This window comes from Ylistrum balloti, unplaced genomic scaffold, assembly GCF_031769215.1.
Source record: "Ylistrum balloti isolate Yb309-2 unplaced genomic scaffold, AGI_CSIRO_Ybal_v1 Utg371930, whole genome shotgun sequence".
Classification (NCBI taxonomy): Eukaryota; Metazoa; Mollusca; class Bivalvia; order Pectinida; family Pectinidae; genus Ylistrum; species Ylistrum balloti.
Genome location: NW_026782947.1, coordinates 21,508 through 41,595, shown reverse-complemented (window position 1 = coordinate 41,595; position 20,088 = coordinate 21,508). Strand labels below are relative to the sequence as shown.

Sequence of the window (20,088 nt, the reverse complement as noted above, 5' to 3'; positions counted from 1 at the left end):
ATTTGTGACCATAACGGCATGGGCAATGCACCACCAACAGGAAATTTGAATCAGAGAAGGGGCCGTTTTGGAAACCGGCCCTTTATCTGATACATGAAAATTACGAAGTGAAGTTAATTAGCAGTCTGCAGCCCCTTCTTTCGATCATGTTGGATTTTCATTAGTCGCCTCTCAGACTTCAAAATTAAGGGCCTTAGCATTACAGACGAGTCCTAGAAGAACGAAAGAGCTGTATGATATAGAATCACTGACAAGTCCTAGAAGGACTTAAACAGTTGTATGATATAGTATCACTGACGAGTCCTAGAAGGACGAAACAGTTGTATGATATAGCATCACTGACGAGTCCGAGAAGGCAGAAATAGTTATATGATGCAGTTAAATTCATTATGTGGATTTACTGTATCTAACATATATTTGTATTAGAAAGTGCTATTCACTTGTATGTCTTTTGTACAGTCCTTATTTTTTTTTATAAATTTTAGTATCCATGTACATGGTAAAAGTCACAATTGATTTAAAAATTATGATTGTATCAATGTACTTTACAAATATCGCAGTTGAGTTACAAACGTGCATATGACTTCCTTGTTGATATCATAAATTAATGTAAAACAATACATCTCAATGGGAATTTAGTGCTTCAGTATCCTCATATCAGAGTCTATCAGAACAGTGTATAAGTTTGAGTATGTACGAACTTCATAGTTTCTTCCTGGTCGGAATTTACATGTTAGACCCAACCCCCTGTCTTTACAAATTTCGTAGTCTATATAAGACTGTCACGTTTTTAAATATTTAGAACTGCTTTAGACGCTTAAGATGTAATGTGAATTAATTTAGCTGCTTGATTAATTATTACAGTGCATTTGTATGACAGTCAACAAAGAAAGGAAATGTGGTATAAAATTGAACATAGAGACCAATCGTTAGCGATGGATACGCTTTCCTACGGGAAGTACCGGCGTTTAAGTGCCGGTAAGACTTCCGTTGATGTACAAAGAGAGCCTTCAGAAAAGTTAGAGATTATCGCCGTAGAACCAGTGTCTTCTCCTCATCCTTTAAAAATATGTCTTATCGTCGCTGCGATTGTCATGGTGATTGGCCTGATTGCAGCAATACCAGTGGCATTAGTGATTATCGGACAGGACCCGGAGACAGCGAACAAAAATAATCCGCCACCACGTGGAATGGGTATGTTACACGTGTTTGTTGTGTTTGAAATTATGTCTGTATAAGGTTAATTTATCAACAAATTCCCTACAAGAAAAGTTATGTATGACAGGTCGTACGTCGTCAATGAGTAATTCAAATACTGTACACATATAAGATATTTTATGATTTATATAAAATGCCTAACCAATTACTAAATATTGAAATTATAGGAGTTATAGAAACATGGAGAAGAATATGATGTCATTTTATAGCGATGGTATGGTCCATATTTATTTAGAAGTCGTGTTCACGTCGTTCAGTAATCGATTGACATAGAAAATATTGTTCGTGCTGTGGTTCTTTCATTGAAGAAATTATCAGATTTATGTAAACCATGTATGGCTGGCATACCTTACCATCAATATTCCTGTATTTCGTACCGTCTCTTTGGATTTGTTTGTCTTTTAAACATTTTTTTGTTTATAAATCATATCTGAAAAACGTGTTTATTTGGCAATTTTTGAAGATATACATTAAAAACAGAAAATAACATGTTGCCCTCAGATAGCACATTTAATTTCATTTGTCATTTATGTCAAAAAATTCAGGAATAACATTATTCTTGTTCTTCAACGATGCAATATATTTGGAACAGAAAAAAAACAGAAGTAGTCAGTCAACAGATTGCTGTTATTTGTATAAAATACGGATGACAATACATTAATGCAAAACTTAGTTTGTTCGGGTTAGAAAAGATATCAGTACTAAAAACACAAGTGTTTGTTCTGGATTGGTTTCGCTTAGGACATTGAACGTTGTTTTAAGGCGTGATCTTAATGATATTATTAAAATGTCTCATAGAAATGTTGCATGACGTTTTATCAATCGTCATTGATATCTGTATCCCTCATGGTTCAAACTTTAGGCACTTAACACCACTGTCGAGTCCTAGAAGATCTTACCATCTTATGATGCAGTCAAATTCACTATTAGGTTCTACTGTGTCTAATTCTAAATTTGTGTTTTAAGGTGATATGCACTTGTGTGTTTCTTGCACAATGTTTAAAATAAAGCAAATTATCTGTGATATTTATTGCTGTATTTTATACCAATGATGATGTTGTATTTTGCATAATTTGCTAAATGTTATTGCCGGTCATTTAATCTGTACATTGTCGTTTTGAACAGTTGCGTATTTGTTAACTAGGATTTATTTAGATATGTTCCCCATGAACATGAACCATCTCATTATCTATTGATATTTATTTGTTACAGCAAAAACGAAAATCATACCAATACATTTTCTTTTAAATAATACTAAACTAAATAAGTAGATTGTTCCCTCCATTGCGTTGCTTGACAGAGTCGGTGGAATAATCAATGTTGATAATGTTTTAAGTGTATTGAAAGACAACGGTATTATTTTTACATGGATATTTGCATCCTGTTATTTCGTGTTCAGTGCTACATACTTCATCCTGAACAGTAACAGTATTCAATAATAATATTAAGAGGTTAATGGTAAAATCAGTCTCAATACTATTTCTTAATTTCTTCATCGACAGCATAATTTATGTGTAATGTTTGACGAGTTCTTATAATTCAATTTAATTCAATAGGAAACTGACCTAAATTGAAGTCTTCCGTAAACAACACATGACACTCACTGTAAACAGTTCAGCATCAAAATAAATTACTACTTATGAAACCTCACGATGTTAATACAAGAGTTAGGCACCGACCACTATCTATGATGTTCACTCATAAGTAGACAAAACATCTATGTATTGTTGTGCCTAACTTATGAACTATTCATTTTTAGATAAAACAACATCAACCACTAAAGTGCTAGCAAGTCCCTCAACCACAGGTAAACTAACACGGGAGACATTTAGTAGTAAACTGACTATAATGTATACGCTTTACTCTTCCTAAAAAACAACTTTCAAACGGACACTATAAATAAATATCAAGGTAAACATAGGACACACGCTGTAATCAGTCACGCATGTAATCAAATTACTGGTGAAATCATTCAAAAGAGTAAGACACCAACAGGATAATAATTAAAACATTAATATATATAGTATTTATACATCTTCTGTGCGACTTTTTCAGACATTACACCTTCAACCTTTACAACTGAAGGAACTTCTACAACCCCAGGTAATACTCTAACGTTTCATCATATTGTCTCAAATCATCATATTTACTGGTGCTATTCATATGTGTCTTTTATGAAATATTATCAAGCACTACTGCTATCTTTAAACAAAAAAAGAGCTGACATAATTTGCTGTGGCATCTATTTTTCTCTATCCAGATGAGTAGCTCTTCCCTAAACAGTGTCTTCACACTGTCCGTATTATATTTTTATGTCATTCAGTGGTACCATGTTATAGTTTAATAATCACGTCATATCCAGCATTTTTTTAAGTTGAGACAGTCTACGATCGAGTCAGTGAATTGATAAGTATTCCTGATTCTTAGGTCTCCCTACACTTATTGGTGTTTGTTTCTATGATAACATGTAGATCATTTTTGATATTCGTAATCCTACAAACTTGCCTTTCTTCCCTTGTCTATCGTTGATATACATTTGCAGTGTCTCCTACACATGATATGCATGGCACTGAAGAGACAACAGCCCGCGTCACTTCTGAGACAACAAGTTTAACCCCAGGTTGTATACAGTATAATAAAATCGACTCTACGCTTCTTCTAAACTGCTCTTCTCTTATGTCAATAACAATCCATTTAGAAGGTCAATCTGTAAATCTAGTGGAAAAGGAGAAAGAGAAGGCAGTAAAGTCATTTTCATCTCAAACATATATCAATTATAACACTTGTTTTATTGATAGTTGTTACAACTCATTGTAGGATCTTAAATGTGATAATAACCTATCTTTTCAAGTTTAGATTTTCTAAAGTACAGTTGTCAGAAAGCATTATAGTTCAAATTGAGGAAACTTTAAATAGATTTCAGTAGAACTGCAAACACCAGCGAATAACATTTTTCATGTGTGATTGATGCATATAATCTAGAATCTTGTCGTTGACTTGTTATTCGATTTCCATAACACAGAACTCCATTTTGCACAGCACCATACCAATTTTTGTATATTTATATATATTAAACCCAACTTGAGCCCACAAACAATGGTATTATTTTACACAGTTATTTACATACTGTGTTTCCGTGTTCAGTGCTACATACTTCATCTTGAAGATTATTTCAAAATCTGATCAATGCAAGATGATGTATATATTGTTTGACTTACCAAATTTACTATATAACACAGGTTAAATTCACTAGTAATTATTCTGTCTTTTGCTACTGGCCTGTTTCTTTTCTCCAATAATAATATTAAGAGGTTAATGTTAAAGTTATTGTCTATACTATTTCTTAATTTCTTCATCGACAGGATAATTTAAGTTTAATGTTTGACGAGTTCATAATCACCAGCTATTTGTATTTTATTGTGTTGTTGATATTGTGTCTCAGATGTCTATATTATTTGTGTTTTTGCTGTATTTTGTTGTATATTTGTAAGTAATCTAGCGTTAATCAGATACTTTTTTGTTTGCTTATTTTTAGTCTTTCCCCCCTCTTCCCACCCCTCCCCCATTTTCTATTATTTTGTTCTTATTTTACATTCCTTTTTCATTTTATCTCGTATCACTGAACCACAAGTAGAATTTTGAATTAAGTCGGGGAAAATTCAATATGAAACTGACTTTAATTGTAGTCTTCCGTAGACAACATCATTCGAGCGGACACTGCAAATAGACACACAGGACACTCACTGTAAACAGTTCAGCATATAATCAAATTACTACTTATGAAACCTCACGATGTTAATACAAGAATTAAGCACCGACACTATCTATGATGTTCACTCATAAGTAGACATAACATGTATGTATCGTTGTGCCTAACTTGTGAACTATTAATTTTTAGATAAAACAACATCAACCACTAAAGTGCTAGCAAGTCCCTCAACCACAGGTAAACTAACACGGGAGACATTTAGTAGTAAACTGACTATAATGTATACGCTTTACTCTTCCTAAAAAATAACTTTCAAACGGACACTATAAATAAATATCAAGGTAAACACAGGACACACGCTGTAATCAGTCACGCATGTAATCAAATTACTGGTGAAATCATTCAAAAGAGTAAGACACCAACAGGATAATAATTAAAACATTAATATATATAGTATTTATACATCTTCTGTGCGACTTTTTCAGACATTACACCTTCAACCATTACAACTGAAGGAACTTCTACAACCCCAGGTAATACTCTAACGTTTCATCATATTGTCTCAAATCATCATATTTACTGGTGCTATTCACATGGGTCTTTTATGCAATATTATCAAGCACTACTGCAATCTTTAAACAAAAAAAGAGCTGACATAATTTGCTGTGGCATCTATTTTTCTCTATCCAGATGAGTAGCTCTTCCCTAAACAATGTCTTCACACTGTCCGTATTATATTTTTATGTCATTCAGTGGTACCATGTTATAGTTTAATAATCACGTCATATCCAGCATTTTTTTAAGTTGAGACAGTCTACGATCGAGTCAGTGAATTGATAAGTATTCCTGATTCTTAGGTCTCCCTACACTTATTGGTGTTTGTTTCTATGATAACATGTAGATCATTTTTGATATTCGTAATCCTACAAACTTGCCTTTCTTCCCTTGTCTATCGTTGATATACATTTGCAGTGTCTCCTACACATGATATGCATGGCACTGAAGAGACAACAGCCCGCGTCACTTCTAAGACAACAAGTTTAACCCCAGGTTGTATACAGTATAATAAAATCGACTCTACGCTTCTTCTAAACTGCTCTTCTCTTATGTCAATAACAATCCATTTAGAAGGTCAATCTGTAAATCTAGTGGAAAAGGAGAAAGAGAAGGCAGTAAGGTCATTTTCATCTCAAACATATATCAATTATAACACTTGTTTTATTGATAGTTGTTACAACTCATTGTAGGATCTTAAATGTGATAATAACTTATCTTTTCAAGTTTAGATTTTCTAAAGTACAGTTGTCAGAAAGCATTATAGTTCAATTTGAGGAAACTTTAAATAGATTTCAGTAGAACTGCAAACACCAGCGAATAACATTTTTCATGTGTGATTGATGCATATAATCTAGAATCTTGTCGTTGACTTGTTATTCGATTTTCATAACACAGAACTCCATTTTGCACAGCACCATACCAATTTTTGTATATTTATATATATTAAACCCAACTTGAGCCCACAAACAATGGTATTATTTTACACAGTTATTTACATACTGTGTTTCCGTGTTCAGTGCTACATACTTCATCTTGAAGATTATTTCAAAATCTGATCAATGCAAGATGATGTATATATTGTTTGACTTACCAAATTTACTATATCACACAGGTTAATTTCACTAGTAATTATTCTGTCTTTTGCTACTGGCCTGTTTCTTTTCTCAAATAATAATATTAAGAGGTTAATGTTAAAGTTATTGTCTATACTATTTCTTAATTTCTTCATCGACAGGATAATTTAAGTTTAATGTTTGACGAGTTCATAATTACCAGCTATTTGTATTTTATTGTGTTGTTGATATTGTGTCTCAGATGTCTATATTATTTGTGTTTTTGCTGTATTTTGTTGTATATTTGTAAGTAATCTAGCGTTAATCAGATACTTTTTTGCTTGCTTATTTTTAGTCTTTCCCCCCTCTTCCCACCCCTCCCCCATTTTCTATTATTTTGTTATTATTTTACATTACTTTTTCATTTTATCTCGTATCACTGAACCACAAGTAGAATTTTGAATTAAGTCGGGGAAAATTCAATATGAAACTGACTTTAATTGTAGTCTTCCGTAAACAACATCATTCGAGCGGACACTACAAATAGACACACAGGACACTCACTGTAAACAGTTCAGCATATAATCAAATTACTACTTATGAAACCTCACGATGTTAATTCAAGAATTTAGCACCGACACTATCTATGATGTTCACTCATAAGTAGACATAACATGTATGTATCGTTGTGCCTAACCTATGAACTATTCATTTTTAGATAAAACAACATCAACCACTAAAGTGCTAGCAAGTCCCTCAACCACAGGTAAACTAACACGGGAGACATTTAGTAGTAAACTGACTATAATGTATACGCTTTACTCTTCCTAAAAAACAACTTTCAAACGGACACTATAAATAAATATCAAGGTAAACATAGGACACAGGCTGTAATCAGTCACGCATGTAATCAAATTACTGGTGAAATCATTCAAAAGAGTAAGACACCAACAGGATAATAATTAAAACATTAATATATATAGTATTTATGCATCTTCTGTGCGACTTTTTCAGACATTACACCTTCAACCTTTACAACTGAAGGAACTTCTACAACCCCAGGTAATACTCTAACGTTTCATCATATTGTCTCAAATCATCATATTTACTGGTGCTATTCACATGTGTCTTTTATGAAATATTATCAAGCACTACTGCTATCTTTAAACAAAAAAAGAGCTGACATAATTTGCTGTGGCATCTATTTTTCTCTATCCAGATGAGTAGCTCTTCCCTAAACAGTGTCTTCACACTGTCCGTATTATATTTTTATGTCATTCAGTGGTACCATGTTATAGTTTAATAATCACGTCATATCCAGCATTTTTTTAAGTTGAGACAGTCTACGATCGAGTCAGTGAATTGATAAGTATTCCTGATTCTTAGGTCTCCCTACACTTATTGGTGTTTGTTTCTATGATAACATGTAGATCATTTTTGATATTCGTAATCCTACAAACTTGCCTTTCTTCCCTTGTCTATCGTTGATATACATTTGCAGTGTCTCCTACACATGATATGCATGGCACTGAAGAGACAACAGCCCGCGTCACTTCTGAGACAACAAGTTTAACCCCAGGTTGTATACAGTATAATAAAATCGACTCTACGCTTCTTCTAAACTGCTCTTCTCTTATGTCAATAACAATCCATTTAGAAGGTCAATCTGTAAATCTAGTGGAAAAGGAGAAAGAGAAGGCAGTAAAGTCATTTTCATCTCAAACATATATCAATTATAACACTTGTTTTATTGATAGTTGTTACAACTCATTGTAGGATCTTAAATGTGATAATAACCTATCTTTTCAAGTTTAGATTTTCTAAAGTACAGTTGTCAGAAAGCATTATAGTTCAAATTGAGGAAACTTTAAATAGATTTCAGTAGAACTGCAAACACCAGCGAATAACATTTTTCATGTGTGATTGATGCATATAATCTAGAATCTTGTCGTTGACTTGTTATTCGATTTTCATAACACAGAACTCCATTTTGCACAGCACCATACCAATTTTTGTATATTTATATATATTAAACCCAACTTGAGCCCATAAACAATGGTATTATTTTACACAGTTATTTACATACTGTGTTTCCGTGTTCAGTGCTACATACTTCATCTTGAAGATTATTTCAAAATCTGATCAATGCAAGATGATGTATATATTGTTTGACTTACCAAATTTACTATATAACACAGGTTAATTTCACTAGTAATTATTCTGTCTTTTGCTACTGGCCTGTTTCTTTTCTCCAATAATAATATTAAGAGGTTAATGTTAAAGTTATTGTCTATACTATTTCTTAATTTCTTCATCGACAGGATAATTTAAGTTTAATGTTTGACGAGTTCATAATTACCAGCTATTTGTATTTTATTGTGTTGTTGATATTGTGTCTCAGATGTCTATATTATTTGTGTTTTTGCTGTATTTTGTTGTATATTTGTAAGTAATCTAGCGTTAATCAGATACTTTTTTGCTTGCTTATTTTTAGTCTTTCCCCCTCTTCCCACCCCTCCCCCATTTTCTATTATTTTGTTATTATTTTACATTACTTTTTCATTTTATCTCGTATCACTGAACCACAAGTAGAATTTTGAATTAAGTCGGGGAAAATTCAATATGAAACTGACTTTAATTGTAGTCTTCCGTAAACAACATCATTCGAGCGGACACTACAAATAGACACACAGGACACTCACTGTAAACAGTTCAGCATATAATCAAATTACTACTTATGAAACCTCACGATGTTAATTCAAGAATTTAGCACCGACACTATCTATGATGTTCACTCATAAGTAGACATAACATGTATGTATCGTTGTGCCTAACCTATGAACTATTCATTTTTAGATAAAACAACATCAACCACTAAAGTGCTAGCAAGTCCCTCAACCACAGGTAAACTAACACGGGAGACATTTAGTAGTAAACTGACTATAATGTATACGCCTTACTCTTCCTAAAAAACAACTTTCAAACGGACACTATAAATAAATATCAAGGTAAACACAGGACACACGCTGTAATCAGTCACGCATGTAATCAAATTACTGGTGAAATCATTCAAAAGAGTAAGACACCAACAGGATAATAATTAAAACATTAATATATATAGTATTTATGCATCTTCTGTGCGACTTTTTCAGACATTACACCTTCAACCTTTACAACTGAAGGAACTTCTACAACCCCAGGTAATACTCTAACGTTTCATCATATTGTCTCAAATCATCATATTTACTGGTGCTATTCACATGTGTCTTTTATGCAATATTATCAAGCACTACTGCAATCTTTAAACAAAAAAAGAGCTGACATAATTTGCTGTGGCATCTATTTTTCTCTATCCAGATGAGTAGCTCTTCCCTAAACAGTGTCTTCACACTGTCCGTATTATATTTTTATGTCATTCAGTGGTACCATGTTATAGTTTAATAATCACGTCATATTAAGATCAATCCAGCATTTTTTTAAGTTGAGACAGTCTACGAACGAGTCAGTGAATTGATAAGTATTCCCGATTCTTAGGTTTCCCTACACTTATTGGTGTTTGTTTCCATGATAACATGTAGATCATTTTTGATATTCGTAATCCTACAAACTTGCCTTTCTTCCCTTGTCTATCGTTGATATACATTTGCAGTGTCTCCTACACATGATATGCATGGCACTGAAGAGACAACAGCCCGCGTCACTTCTGGGACAACAAGTTTAACCCCAGGTTGTATACAGTATAATAAAATCGACTCTACGCTTCTTCTAAACTGCTCTTCTCTTATGTCAATAACAATCCATTTAGAAGGTCAATCTAGTGGAAAAGGAGAAAGAGAAGGCAGTAAGGTCATTTTCATCTCAAACATATATCAATTATAACACTTGTTTTGCTCATTGTAGGATCTTAAATGTGATAATAACTTATCATTTCAATTTAGATTTTCTAAAGTACAGTTGTCAGAAAGCATTATAGTTCAAATTGTGGAAACTTTCGATATATTTCAGTAGAATTGCAAACACCAGTGAATAACATACCCATATTTGTATATTTATATATATCAAACCCAACAGCAACTCCCGGTACCTGGAACAACTGGGGATCTTGGACTACCTGTGGAGCCACGTGTGGGAATGGGTACCACACAAGGTATAGGACATGTTTTAGGACATCTGCGAATGACCCGGTCTGTCAGGGAGAATATGTACAGACAACGACGTGTTCTGTGACCACTTGTCCAGGTAACCCCATGACCTTATCTCTCTATCTTTTCACATACCAATTCATATATAGTGTTCAATTGTAACCAATACTATACAAAAGAACTGGTTTAGGTGTTGTTCTCGGTAGAATTTGAAATAAAACATACTTTTTCTACAGCTGTTGTTACGCTAAACTGCGTGTCAAACATGATAATTCGATTAACCCGTAACAGCGGTGAAGTTTTACTTTCTAAGGAATAACTACCTTCCTTCCCCTACCTTTAGTGCTTCCATGTCGCATGTTGAAGGGGTTGTTCTCAAGGTCACAACACGGCTACATGGAAGTCGATGAAAATTATGGTGACGTTAGTTATAATCATCGTGAGTATACCTGATAATTTCGCTGTTGTTACCTTATCTTATCAATAGTATTGTTGATCTACAGTGTACGGTGTTTGGACCACTTGGTCAGGTTGGTGTGAATGTGACGTTACGTGTGGAGGTGGTACCCAGTTAAGGACAAGAGTTTGTCAGAAATCCTCGTCTTCGGACCTGAACTGTGTGGGAACTTCGACACAGTCCCAGACTTGTAGCACTTGGAACTGTCCAGGTAACACAAATTTCATACAAACATATCATTATAAGGTATAGAGAAAAGTAGATTATCAATTGTAGAGTGAAACAGTGTCACCTGTATCAATTATAGTATATAGTTACGTTTTAAAGAGAACGAAACATGTTGTCAGCATTTTTTAAAATTTCCGATGTGTGATAAAGCACATTGGCTACAACAGGTTAAGTGAACATATCACTTATATTGTGTACAATATCAGTCAAGTCACTTACATAATGAGGTAAACTTTAGATTCTAGATTTCTTGAATCACGAAATATCGTTTGGTTTTGATTCCCGTCTAGACTGTTCCCAGACTTGTCCGATTGGTGCGCTGAACGCTGATTGTACTGCTTGTGAGTGTACTTCTAACACTGTACAGGGAATCGTGCGTAACCATGTCAACGTTCCACTTGACGAGGCAACAATCGCACACGCTAGTGTTCCTTACAAGACGTTAGCAACGAGCAATAAAACTGGTGGGTTTGTGTTGGTCACGACATGTGATGCTGTTGAACTTATCATCACCAGGGCTGGCTACGCTGACGTCACTGTCGCCGTTACAGAAAGCAGTGTTACGGTTCAGATGTCGCTCATAGGTACATTTTCCCCTTTATTTGTTCTTGTTTTTTACATTAAATTCCAGTCGAGAATATACTGTAATTCACTTATGGTCACAGACACCCTCATATATTTAAACCTAATATTGTTTATTAAAAAACTGGATCTTGTATATAGTATGTGGATTTTAAAGAACTCCAAAGAACATTTGACCAAACTAAACACTCTCTTCTAAAAACATTTCCTCTATATAACACATGATTTGTCCGCGCTGTACACGACTTCGCTCTCTAGTTATGAGAGCTTTCTACTCCAAAAAAGTAAAATCTTCCAACAGACTATTGGCAACCTAAGGGAACTAAGCATGCCGTCTATTGGCTAACCTTTATACCAGGATGAATTTATCTAGAAAATTATCAAACAGGTCACAAAAGCGTGATAATTTAAATTACCCTATAGTGAATTTTCCATTTCTTGAGAGCATCACACCTGCATCCTCTACATATGGTATTTACATATCGCATTTGAGTCAATACTCGAGAGGCTGTATCACGTTTCCGTACAAGAAATCGTCAACGGACAAACTTGTAACGCAGGATTTCGAAAGATGCAGGTTGATGAAAATTATGGGGAAGATTTACGGTCGTCATAGCGATTTCATGGAGAATTATTCTATTTGTTTGTGCGATATGAAGCTGAATGTGTTTGATGGCCGTTAGTTTTATTTACATGGTGGGTGACATCGATGAAGTAGAAGACGTTTACTCTTCCGGACATCTGGTTTTATTCGCGTGTGCCTTTTTTTATTGAGAAATATGTTAAACATGTGAATAAAAAAACACCTTTCATATTTCTTGCAGCTTACCCTGCCATTAGTATGAATCCAAAACCTCGTGTTCGTGTCAAGGGTGAAAATGTGACGTTCTGCTGCGAAGCCTACGGCAATCCCTCCATCTCTAACTACGAATGGTACGCACATATATTTATTAAACTATATGTAATGTTGTAAATACCCAGAGCCATACTTGGTAATTTGATGGACTAGCCTGAATTATATAAAATCAATTTCACAAAAGTAATAACTGTTTAAAATTCTAGTGTTCTTTTTTTCGAAACTCTTGACGGTAAGATCAGTATATGCTGATAAAAGTTGTCTTTATTGACGATCACGCACAATTTCGTAAAAAAATGTTTCAACGAGCTACTTCTTTGATGTGAATTTAATTTTTGATCCAATTTTGTAACGTTAAAGGATGAAGGACGGAGTATTAATTAACGATTCAAAATACCCGGATGGATTTAACTTGACACTAAATGACGTTACCACGAGCGATAGTGGCCAGTACAAATGTCGCGCCAACAGTCCTGTTGGGGCTGTGTACTCCTCTGCAGCTCTGCTCACTGTCAAATGTAAGTCAACCTTCGTGGTATGTTTTTGATGGAGTGGCAGGATCAGGTGATGCCAACATGATGCAAGTACTTTTAATTTGTAAATGAAATATATACAGGATTTCTGTTTAATTAATGATTTCCTTGATTAATGCATTACACTTATAGTCAGTCATATGTGACGTAATTAATAACAGTGTAACTTGTATATGTTGGGATAATTCGAACGTGCTAATTGAAACATGACTTATTTCATTCTCATTAGTTTCCCTGTTGGTTCCGTTGTTGTACAACTTGTTCCCGTTTCGATAAAGAAGAAAACTTTTACTCTTCTGATTTAATTTGATTCTCCTTGTACACTTGCAATAGTCTTCGTGTAAATGAATTCGATAGTAACTGCTCCAGTATAAAGATTGTTACTTTATTTCACAGCGTCAGGATCCGTGTTTTGTGAGGAAGCTTACGAGGAGAAAAAAATAAGTCTTCCTTCCGATTGCGTACAGGTTGATGGCACAACTCTGTATGAAATTGGAGGATGCGCCAAAAAGACATGCCGTGGTGACAATAATGAGGAGGGGCTTTGTGGACCTAGTAAAAAGTTCTGCTGCCTTCCTTCTTCCGAGGAAGAACGGACTGTCCGGTGTAATGACTACAGCCTGCAGGTTATCATCATCACAGGATGTTCATGTGGAGAATGTTCGTCTACTGATATTACGATACAGGGACAAGTGACGGGACTGAATACTGGCGTCAAATTACGCCTCGGTACAATATACGTGAATGGTTCCTCGGTTGCCAGGACTACATTTTCTGGACTTTTTTCGTTTACCGTACCTGCCGGTACATTGAGTGTAGCAATGACTTTTGAGGACACAATCTTCAAAACCCTACTGACCACTACACGACTGATTACATTTTCGGATTCTATGGAAGGACCGGTTTATCGGCAGATTACAATGATGGAAGCTGCCCCTCCGATCACCATTTCCACAGATGTTGAAAACACAATTTCGATGGGCAATTATAGCGGAATGCCGGCCGTATCAGAGGTGATCTTACCATCGAACTCATTCGTGGACGAGTCGGGAAACCCTTATAACGGAGTGGTGAAAGCTAGTATGAACATGTTTGATCCTAGAAACCTGAGTAGTATTTCATCCGCTCCCGGCACGTTCGAATTCATCGATGCAGAGGGTGAAACACAGGATCTTCAAACATTTGGCGTTATCGTTATGGATTTTTCAGATGAATCTGGAAACAAAGTGAATATTGCTGGAAACGTTACCATCAAGCTGGACGCTGCACTTGTTGAGAGCACATATTCTGGAAATGTTACCGATGTGAAGTTGTGGGGACTGAACTCCGTGACCGGGCAATGGGAAGAGATTGGACCCACAGTCGTGGAGACATCAAAACGACGTAAGAGACAAACTGCGAAAAATTATCTCGTAGGAAAAGTTCAAGTCAGTGCATTCCAGGCAATAAATTTAGACTGTTATAGAGGGTTCTCCAGATGCTACTTAAGAACCGCCGTTAAGGATAGGAACAATATTCCCGTTAACGGCTACACCGTACGAGTGATGCACATGACGTATCCTGGAGAAAAGTATCCTGGCAGAAACGCAGAATATGTCACAGCGGTCAAGGAATCTTCGAGCAACAGTGATGGGTTGCAATATACGTTTTGCCGTAGTGATGCGTGGGGTTATATCCAAGTATTTAAAAGAGGGAAAGAATATGAGCCGGGTATTTCCAGACTTAGTGGACTAACACAGTCTGCACGTTCCCGTCTGACTTATGAAACAACAACGGACCCCATTGGCGTAAAAACCAAATTCCTGCTATCTGGTGATGGTCCATTTAGGAAGTATGGTTCGTTAACGTCAATAAACGTGTTTAATTTCTACCAACGTTCAACTTCGAACTTCGCCGATTTTACTCTCTTGAATATCGATCCAAGTGAAGCCTATGAACGTTCCTTAAACACAGATGACATCGGACCGAAGTTGTGGTATCCACACAAAAAAACTCTCGAAATGTCTGATTTCACAATCTGTATGATAAAAATAGAAGTAACTGGCACATCTGAAAATCTTTCCTTTTCAATCAGAAGTAAGGCAGGCACAAATAGCGGAATAGAAGATACAGTCTTGGGAATTCGTCAGGAATATGTGGAGAACAGTGGGGCTTGTATAGAGTACAAATGCAGTGGCAAGTTTCCGTTATTCAAAAACCTTATTTCATCAACTGGATCTCAAAGTCAACACGATTATACCAAAGTAACAATAACCCCAGTAGGACGATTATGTACTGTGTCATGGGAAGGCGAAATCAAATCACATGATATTAATACTGGATCAAGCAACATCGGAACCGTATCTCCTGAATGGTTTATTCCCGACACAGAAGAACATGGGATCTACATATATGAGCAAACACTAATGTATGGTGCCGTGGATTGGGAAAAGGCAAGGGAGACAACTCGGAACATGTGCAAGAAAGGCGTCAAAAGTCCGTCAGATGAAACCAACCCCAGCATGAATGCTGCCGTTGACCCTGCTCTCAGGTTTACGTGTATCTAAGTTAACAAGCGTTGTTTAAACTCGGATAAAAACTAAACTGATCATCAAAAAAGGCTGCAAAATGAATTTGAACATGATGAAATGTAAAGTATATAACAATGTTATTCTCACTACGTAATGATTGGGTGTATTACGTCGCGTTCTCTAAATCAAATCTTTTTAATTAAAACAAGACAATGCGTCATCACAGACGCACATTGAACAGTCCAACTTTTCAGATCACTGTAGAGACCAGATTACTTGCATGACTGTCAGGACTGAGTGTATTTTTCAAAACCATTGATTTTCATTTATCGATGAACAATTTGAGTACTTCATTTCTTGTGAAAACTCTTGTACAAACAGTCTCAAGATTTTTTTAAAAATAAACTTTCGTTTCCATTTCCATAGCCATTTAGTTATAAACCTCACCTTCGATATATATTGTCATTTTTTTTAAGTTTCCAGATATGATATCCAGGAACCTCTTGTTTTTTTAGGATTTCGTTATCATCATGAACAGCGATTCGTATTACTTCTATTGCCCTACAGTTCAGGTAAAACACGCTGAGAAAAAGACAGAAGTCAAGCATCATAGTTAGTGAAATAACGACGATCAATCAGTTTGTAGAAAGGAGTTAGACAAATAACAAATGGTTTCCTACGTCAATCAGTTTGTAGAAAGGAGTTAGACAAATAACAAATGGTTTCCTACGTCAATCAGTTTGTAGAAAGGAGTTAGACAAATAACAAATGGTTTCCTACGTCAATCAGTTTGTAGAAAGGAGTTAGACAAATAAGAAATGGTTTCCTACGTCAATCAGTTTGTAGAAAGGAGTTAGACAAATAAGAAATGGTTTCTTCATCAATCAACAAATTTGTTAACAAATAATGTATCATGTACTAGTACTGATTTCATGGTTCAATGTCTTTTGAAAGATAAATAAAATTATCGTATATTTCCTTTCAATCTGTTACCAACATCTAAAAGTAATTCAAATTATCCGAAATGATCATGCTTTGTCATTTTATTCTATGTTTGGTTTTATTGATACGCTTTCATTTTTTAAAGTCTGCAATAGTGAAAAGACATATTTTTATGTTAACTTGAACAGATATTTGCCCAACAAGCTCATTGGTATTTTTTGTGTGCTGGTATTGTTCCCCTTAATACTAACGTTTAAAGCATTCTTTTGTTGGCTGATAAACGTTCATCTCACTGAACAACATAAGGAAGGCTCTCGCATGCACAGCAATAGGTGTAAAGTGTCCAGGTCAATCATACATCCAAGACAGAACAGACCTGATCTATTTCTCTGGAGAAACATTCTTTACTCGAGGTTGCGTAGACCATCGCTGATACCTTGGAACTTAGAGCACCACTCATCAGCTCAGTGAATTATCAAGATCATTCTTCCTGTAATATTAAAAGTTAAAACTGTCTGATTACATTTTGCAGATTCAGAAAATTATTCTATATCAGAAAAAGTGAACTTTTCGACAAACACCAACGCCTTAAAACCCGCCGGTATGAGTTTGTATGCGCCAACGGGATATCTAGTTCTTTTTATCCATAGACTCTCTTTACATGGTTTCTCGTGAATATCATTAAGTTCGTGAAAAATGTTGGTCTATATAATAGACTAATAGACTATGACTTATCATTTTAATCTTTTGTGTTGATGGCCCTAATGACCTTTTATGTTCTGACAGGCCGTTTAGAATGTCATAATATTAATAATAATAATTCATATTCTGCCCTATTTCATCGATATCGAGTTTAAATGAAGATTCTGTTTAAATGTCTGATTTTTTTCTTGTATTGCAATAGAATGACTAAGAACACATTTACTGCATCCACTGAATGGGAAAACCTTAGATTGTGTGATTGGATCTTAAACGATCACAGACTGGTGCTTCACTGTCTTACTTAAACCATTAACTGGTGTGTTCTTCTTTACTTAATGGCAACCTAGCAGCAAACTTACATACGAAAGGTAGATAACTCTGCAAGTCGTGTAATGAAATCCATATCAAGATATGATATTCACTTGTCTTTTGAACAATTGCTAACTCAATCAACCGTTTAAGTTTTTTGTTTTGTTTTTATATCCTATCTGAAATACGTGTTTATTAAAAACAGAGAGTACGTGTTGCTCTCAGAATGCACATTTAATTTCATTTGTCTTTGTTGTCAGAAAATTCAACGATGGAAAAAAATTGGTAAGAAACAGAAAAAAACCCAGGAGTAGTCGGGCAACAGATTACTGTTATTTGTGTAAAAAACGGATGATAATACATTAATGCCTTTGTTCGGGTTAGTAGAGATATAAATACTAAAAACACAAGTATTTGTTGTGGAATGGTTTCGCTAAGGACATTGAACGCTTTTTTAAGGAGTTATCTCAATGATGTTATTAATAGAATCTGTCACCCCCTTCGGGGTGAGACAGGGGGATCTTCACCCGAGAGGGGATTATTAAATCGCCGAGTGTTTGACAGCTTAATAATCCCCCCCGAGGGTTGAGATCCCCCTGTCTCATCCCAAATGGGATGATGATTATTTTTCTCTTACCCTGTCCCCCCACCCCCCGATTGTTAAATACGAAATAGAATGTTTGTAAACAAAAACTCGCAGACATCGTATGAATATAGTGACGAGGCCGTCTCAACCGCGTCACGCTTAATTGTGATATCCCGCACAAAATAAGATTCCCATAAACGGTACAGTAAAACATAAAAGGCATAATATTAATTATAAAAAAAACAATTTTAATGTGAAAGTATGGATGAGATGACTTCAGTATATACACAAAATCAACACATATTATTAAATCGTTATTTTACAATGACGTCATTTACATGTCAACTTCCACTTCCGGGTCAAGATAGTGACGTCACATTATTGTTGAGAACGTACAAGGAGCGAATGTAGATTGTCTCAACCCTAGGATGAGATAGAAAAATCTCACACCGGTAAAAACTGTGGATATCTCTGTCCGGGGTAAGAGAATAAAATGTCTCATAGAAATGTTGCATGACGTTCTATCAATCTTCATTGTTCTCTGTATCCACCATGGTCAAAACTGTAGGCACTTAACATCACTGCCGAGTCCTAGAACAACTTACCAATTTATGTTGCAGTTAAATTTACTATTTGGCTCTACTGTGTCAAATTCTAAACTTGTATTTTAAGGTGATATGCACTTGTGTGTTTCTTGCACAATGTTTAAAATAAAACAAATTATCTGTTATATTTATTGTTGTATTTTATACCATTGATGATGTTGTATTTATCATAATTTTCTACCTGTAATGTCCGATCATTTAATGTGTATATTGTCGATTTAAACATTTGCGTATTTGTTAACTAGTATTTATTTAGATATGTTACCCCATGAAAATGAACCATACTTTTATTTATTGATACCCAGACTTATCTGTAGAAACGAAAATCATACCGATACAATTTCTTTTCAATAATACTAAACAAAATAAATAGAGGTTACCCTCCATTCAGTTGTTTCACAGAGTCGGTGGAATTATCAATGCTGAGAGTATTTTCAGTGTATTGACAGACAATTGTATTATTTTTTTAATACTTATTTACATCCTGTGCTTTCGTGCTCAGTGCTACAAATTTCATCTTGAACAGTATTGCAAAATCTTATCAATGCAATATGATTTATATATTATTTTACTTACCAAATTTATTATATTACACGGATTAAATTCACTGGCAATTTTCTGTTTGTTGATACTCATGTTTATTTTCTCCAATATTAAGTGGTTAATGGTAAAGTTAATGTCTTACTGTTTCTATGTCGACAGGATTATTTAAGTTTAATGTTTGACGAGTTCTTAATGATGTGCTATTTGTATTTAATTTTGTGATTTTTATTGTGTAAACAGTTCAGCATTTAATCAAATTACTGCTTATAAATATGTTAATACAAGGGTAAGGCATCGATCACTATTTATGATATTCACTCATAAGTAGACATAACATGTATGTATCGTTGTGTCTAACTTATGAACTGTTCGTTTTGTGTTTTGATAAAACAACATCAACCACTACAGTGCTAGCAAGTCCCTCAACCACAGGTAAACTAACACGGGAGACATTTAGTAGTAAACTGACTATAATGTATACGCCTTACTCTTCCTAAAAAACAACTTTCAAACGGACACTATAAATAAATATCAAGGTAAACACAGGACACACTCT

The 20,088-nt window shown here is 34.9% G+C and overlaps 1 protein-coding gene across 3 annotated transcripts; it reads left to right on the top strand.

Annotated features, from left to right (window-relative positions):
* The first annotated feature begins 858 nt into the window (after window positions 1-858).
* On the top strand, window positions 859-16,281 carry LOC132563936 (cartilage intermediate layer protein 1-like). 3 transcript variants are annotated; one of them, XM_060228690.1, is made up of 18 exons: window positions 859-1,194; window positions 3,274-3,321; window positions 3,761-3,838; window positions 5,117-5,164; window positions 5,413-5,460; window positions 5,900-5,977; window positions 7,256-7,303; window positions 7,552-7,599; window positions 8,039-8,116; window positions 9,394-9,441; window positions 9,690-9,737; window positions 10,187-10,264; window positions 10,609-10,776; window positions 11,183-11,347; window positions 11,655-11,948; window positions 12,771-12,879; window positions 13,163-13,320; window positions 13,732-16,281. In XM_060228690.1, the coding sequence occupies exons 1-18, from the start codon at window positions 897-899 to the stop codon at window positions 15,879-15,881; spliced, it is 3,990 nt and encodes a 1,329-aa protein (XP_060084673.1). In that variant the 5' UTR covers window positions 859-896; the 3' UTR covers window positions 15,882-16,281. The 3 variants fall into 3 exon arrangements, with proteins under 3 accessions (XP_060084673.1, XP_060084674.1, XP_060084676.1); XM_060228691.1 differs by lacking the exon at window positions 5,117-5,164; XM_060228693.1 differs by lacking the exons at window positions 3,274-3,321; window positions 3,761-3,838; window positions 5,117-5,164.
* Window positions 16,282-20,088: the final 3,807 nt, after the last annotated feature.